This window comes from Kryptolebias marmoratus, linkage group LG24 (genome assembly GCF_001649575.2).
Source record: "Kryptolebias marmoratus isolate JLee-2015 linkage group LG24, ASM164957v2, whole genome shotgun sequence".
NCBI lineage: Eukaryota > Metazoa > Chordata > Actinopteri > Cyprinodontiformes > Rivulidae > Kryptolebias > Kryptolebias marmoratus.
Window position 1 is genome coordinate 11,953,307 of NC_051453.1, and position 6,035 is coordinate 11,959,341.

General features: G+C 38.7%; 1 protein-coding gene across 1 annotated transcript; it reads right to left on the minus strand.

Moving 5' to 3' along the window:
* Positions 1 to 236: 236 nt before the first annotated feature.
* On the minus strand, positions 237 to 4,132 carry LOC108230828 (ras-related protein Rab-8A). Its single transcript, XM_017407403.3, has 8 exons — positions 3,950 to 4,132; positions 3,403 to 3,463; positions 3,248 to 3,308; positions 2,755 to 2,832; positions 2,563 to 2,652; positions 2,397 to 2,462; positions 597 to 647; positions 237 to 482 (listed from the first exon to the last, which is right to left on the minus strand). Exons 1-8 carry the CDS (start codon positions 4,071 to 4,073, stop codon positions 393 to 395), a joined length of 621 nt encoding a protein of 206 aa, XP_017262892.1. The 5' UTR covers positions 4,074 to 4,132; the 3' UTR covers positions 237 to 392.
* Positions 4,133 to 6,035: the final 1,903 nt, after the last annotated feature.

Here is a 6,035-nt window from a genome sequence, read left to right on the forward strand (position 1 = left end):
TTGAAGGCTTGGAAAGAACACAATAAATAAGACTTCACTGTCAGCGATCTGTAAAGATATTGACATAAGCTTTGCGTCGCGGGTAGAAAAGGTTTGATCGTCTTCAGCGTCTCACCAGGAGACCGCCGTCAAAAAAAGCGGATAAAATTTCGGGACTCGAGTTGAAACTGTCGGTGTGTAACAGAGGCCACAGCAGTTGGATCCACAGGTGTCAAAGGAAGACCGATATAATCTGAGGGGGGTAGACTTTTGCTTTCCTAATTATTCACAGGTCAAAACGTCAGAAGGAGGAAGACGAGGGAAGAGGAATAAAACAGACATCAGAGTTTGTCCAGTTCTCTCCAGTGGGGGACACAGTTAAGGCGATGGTGGATGCCGACACTCCTGCCTCATCACAGAAGCGTGCAGCGGAAGAAGCTGTTCTTCTTGGGCTGCTCTGTGATCCTCACTGCCGGAGTGCTGCTCTGCGGGTTATTACCCTCCTGAAATACAGACGCAAATGAGGGAAAAACACCAAAAAAATAAATAAATAAACAACACAACTTTAAATCGACGTCGTCAGGAAACAACCGGCGTTTCCTCTTGTGCAGCCTCACCAGTTTCTTGTCCATCTTTGCTTTGATGTCTCTGGCGAGGGTTAAGAAAGCCTGCAGATGAAAACGGGACAACGTTAGTCTGACTCGAATCTAAGCTTTTGCAAAAGGTGCACAATTACTGTAAACTACACCTAGCAGAGAAAAAAAACGCCTGACTCTGATGTTTGAGCTGACACTATATTTAAATTAAATTTAAATTTTTATTCAGTACATGGGATTGCTTTAAAATCTCGACCTTGACTGTTAATATCATTGTCAATAAAAATGTTATAAGTAGAAAAGTCTGATCACAAATTGGTTGGAAAAAGTTGATTTTAAACAGAGACTTTCAACATGTTCACTTATATTCTCTCCGTTTCTTTCTTTTTTTTTTTTCAAACCCCACTTCTGAAAACGTCAGGATGTGTAAAACGAAACAGAAAGCAGTGCTTTGAAAATCTGATAAACCCATATTTTTTTCACAACAGGACACAGCAAACAAAATGAACCTCGAAAGCTGCTTTTATTTCTTCACTGAGCTTTAGATGAACATTTGAGACTTGCTCCTATTTTTTTTTCCCTTGACAGAACCAGACATTTTTATTGCTTTTGTGAAAATCAGACCTGTTACATACAAAAGCTAAAATTTATAAACTTTAAAGTGTTTCAACTGTAAATTATGTAACTATTTAGATAAAAAAAAATGAAGGGAGCGAGTAAGTCTGAAAGAGCTCCTCTTTAACTATTTAGATAAATAATAATAAAACAACTGTTTCCAATAATCAATAACATTAAAGAAGAACAATTAGGCACTATTCTGAAGCAACAGTCTGACTGTATTTCTGAGGGTAAAGGTCAGTTCTTCTCTGCCCGAGGCAGCAGATATCACAGATATCCGAACTGAGACTTCCTGTTTTCTCCACCTGTTGGTCACAGATTATTTAAAAAAAAAAGAAGTAAAAGCTACACTGATAAGGCTGTAGTTCTGAGCTGGTTTGTATCCTTTGGATACAAATTCTGCATATTTATTCAGTCTTTTTTTAACTTATAAAGCTTGCAGGAAAAAAAGAAATCAATCTGGATTAATGTGCCATTTAGATCATTTTAGAGGATAGTTGCAGGTAGATTTTTGTTGCCATTTGATGAAGCTACAGAAACTGGTTAGAATTTTGTGTTTCGGGTACAAAAATCACGAAAAGCTAGCATTACCATAACATTTATTCTAAAATGGAAACAACAAGAGAGCCAAAGTACTGTCTCTACACCACATATTTACCTTTTATAGACTGGAGATCGGACAGTTTATCAGCTGAAGTTTGATACATCCGTTTTCTTACAAGAGCTTGGCAACAAACCGAGGTGATATTTTTAATGTCTCTGCTGTTTACCACATTTTATAGACCAACTGTAAGCAAGCGTTACAGTGGAGCTTCATTTGTCTCCATCTACTGTATTTGCTGCTTCTTTTAAAACAATACACAGCTATTCAAGAGTACAACTGCATGCAGTTCAGCATGGTGGAAGATGTAAATGTTAAGTGACAGGATGCTTCCTCAGACAAGAAGCCAGCAGGTTCAGATGGTGTCAGATTAATAAAACAGGCTTTCAACTACATCCTGATCGAGACAGTGGTACTGTTCAAGTTAAACTCAAGGCCTAAAAGTAAATATTCCCAAGCTGCTGAACGAGACATGGTGTGTCATTTACACTATATTATTATGACTTAAATCAAACTGTAAAATATGGTGAGTGATAAAATCTAGAAATGCTGCTCTTTAACAACAAATGAATGAGCACTTTGCAGAAAAGGTGCAAACTCACATTTTCCACATTGATGTTTGATTTCGCACTCGTCTCCATGAACTTAATACCGTACTCCAGTGCCAGCTGTCAGTGGGATAGAAAAAGAAAGCCGGAATCAGCGCAGGGAACATATTTTTTAAAAAGAAGAAGAATAATAAAGCTTGACTGAGATTACACGCCTTACCTTCTCTCCTCTTTCTTTTGACACCTGCCGCTTATCGTTCACGTCACATTTATTCCCGAGCACCATCCTCTCAACATCTGCCGAGGCGTGCTGCGGAGAAGACGAACGCACATTTACAGTAATCAAATAGGTTTCTCTGGATTCTCTCAAAGTTTCTTTCACAAGACCAGAACTAAGAATGGCAAGTTTTACCTCTTCTATATTCCTTATCCAGTTCTTGATGTTGTCAAAGGACTTCTCGTTGGTGATGTCGTACACCAACATGATGCCCTGGAGAGTTCAAGAAGGCATGAGAACACGGCGCTCCGTGGCAATTTGCACAATTATGCTGTTAAATCTGGATTCACGAGGCTAAAACAGTTTAAATCTCCTTCACACAAAAGCTTTAGGATAATGGTTGTCCCCGTGAATTCAAGACAATCAAGCAGGTTTCTGGACTCAAACAAAAACAGGCATGCAGTTCAACTTGAACTACAGGAGAGGCTAACAAAAGCGCCGCAGTAATAGACTTAGCATGGTTCTGACTTCAGAGGCGTGTAAAGTATTACCATCAACTACAACAACAGGGTGTGGTTTTAGTTACGGTTTAAAACGCAGCGCTGTCAGCTGAGATGAAAGACACTTTACATATTTGGTTTCAAGAAATAATCAATGTATTGTTTGTAACGCTGACAGTGCAGCTTACCATAGCTCCTCTGTAGTAGGCTGTTGTGATGGTCCTGAACCTCTCCTGTCCAGCTGTATCCCTACATAAACAAAAAAACACATTTCACTTAAACTTACTCTGATAACCAAGATAATGACCACATAAGATTACAGAATCACAGAAACCCATCTCACCATATCTGTAGTTTGATCTTCTTTCCATCTAATTCTATTGTTCGGATTTTGAAGTCAATACCTGACGAAAAACAAAAAGGTTACACCATTTATTATTTGTTCACAAAACAGCATAAAACAGGTCGACCCCGGCAGCTTGTTTATAATATTATTTCTAGTTGATTTTTAAGGGCATGTAGGTGGCGTTTTGGGATAATTAAAGACTCTATAAGATGCTGTCTATTGCGAAGTTTAGGCCAACTGGTCATATAGGAAATGACACTGCCAAGTTATACAAAACTAGCTTTAGCATCTAAATTTAGCAACAATGGTGTGATTTAAGCGCATTAAATCACAACAACTTGTGTCAAATTACATACATTTGGGTTCTGAAGTGTTTTTGTCGGGTAAAATGTGAGTGAGGGTCTTCTAAAGACCTTTCTAACAAGCCGGTGGTGCATTTCCTGACTCGCCATTTAGGACAAGATGAATATTAGCATGACGGGCTGGGCTGCTCCGGTACCGCTTTTCAACCAAGGTAACAGTGACAAAAACGACTTCCGCTCACCTATAGTGGAGATAAACGTTGAGTTGAAGGCATCTTCTGAAAATCTGAACAGCACGCAGGTCTTTCCGACGCCCGAGTCGCCGATTAAAAGTAGTTTAAACAAGTAATCGTAAGTCTTCGCCATGTTATTAGCTTTTAGCCTACTACTGCGGATATCCCGCCCGTTCCGGAGATGGTCACGTGACTTGTCACGAGTTGCCGATTGGTCGAATCCGCTGTCACTCTTCTCTGCCGTCGTGGCCCCGGAGGTCTGTTTCTGCTCAGCTGGGTGTGCTCGTTTTCACGCCTGTCGCCACCCGGAATACAAGACTTTCACGATTTTATTGTTTGGCTAAAAACTGCACCAACTTGTTTATGTAAAAACAACACTGACAACGGCGGCGTCGTGTAGTGCTGAGAAGGAAATGAGACATTATATCAGGAACAGCTTCAGCTGGATGAAGTTAGTTTCTCTTTCGGATTGTAATGAAGCATAATCTTATACTGATGTCAGTATTATCCACTGTAAGAAACCTTCATCCCTGAAAGTAATTAAATTAAATAAAAGTGATAGTAGATATTAAAGTTTGCATAATTACACAAAAGGTAAATAGGCAAATACAAATACCTAAAGTTATACACTGTACTCCAAAACTCATTTTATTAAATGATTGGTTGGTATTTTTGTCCCATGTTTAAGAGGGGGAACCGATTATTTCAGACGGCTGAAATATTTGGTTCCCCCTGGTAACTTTTGCAAAAAAAGAACAAATGTCTCCAAATTCACAGGACTTGTTGTCCATGATGAGAGGAATAAACACAGTTAATAACTTTTTGGTAAATTATTTTTGTCCCATGTTTTAGAAGGGGAACCGATTATTTCAGACGGCTGAAATATTTGGTTCCCCCCTGGTAACTTTTGTAAAAAAAGAACAAATGTCTCCAAATCATGTTTACAAACCGAAAACTATAGCGGTTGGTGTTAATGTTAAATATCATTGGATACTGAAGTGGAAGCTTAGGAGTTATGCTTAGCATAGCATTGGAACAATTTATATCCACGGGACCACAACGAAAACCTTTCTAAAACCACAAAAATCACTTCCTTCATCAGAATATCCTACCTGTTAAATATAAGCAGGTAGCACAAATAGATCTATGCATTAAAAGCAGCAAGTGTCTGAAAAACATTACAACTTACATACAAAAACTTACAAAAGCACCAAAAAAAAAAACCTTCAAAAACACTCCACAAACAATAAATTTCACTTATCTGATTTTTTTATGTACAGATATGCATCTTTTAATGGTTTAAAATAAAATAAGAAAAGTCTAGTTATTTCCATACAGTGTCCAGAAAGAGGTGTTGTTCAGCTTGTAGGGCACCACAACTGCTTCCACCCACCTCCATCATCATCATCGTATGAAATTACTTTTTGTCACAACAAAAAATAGTGGCTGGTGGACAAAATTTTTAATTTCCACCCCTGATGGTGACACATTTCTCTTTGCAATGCATTGGCAATGAATTGCAAACTACAACAAACAACAACAAATAAAACAAAAGTCTTAGAAGACCACATCTGAGAGCTATTTCTTACACTAGCATCACTAAAAGAAACATTCCTCTAATTTATACTACAACCCTAGAGCAGAAAAAGTTGGAACATTCTGTAAAATATAAATAAAAACAGAATGCAATGATTTGCAAAGCTTATAAACCCATATATATATATATATATGGCAGTCACCCCCAAACTGGAGCAGTGGCTACAACAGATCCCAGGAACAACATCAGACATCTCAGTCCAGAAATGTGCAGTTCTAGGCACAGCCAAGATACTGCGCAGAACCCTAAAGCTCCCAGGCCTCTGGTAGAGGACCCGAGCTCAGAGGATGAAACAAAAGACCACCCGCGGAGGGTGAGAAGGGAATTTATATATACATGTTTAAACAGAGCAATAATACCATTATTTTTCCTTTATCCTCTATGTTAAAGAGGAGAGGGATCATCCAGCCTGTTATCTTATCAGAACACAGTCTGCTTCTCTGTTGGTATGGGGGTGCATTAGTGTGTATGGCATAGGCAGCTTACACATCTGGAAAA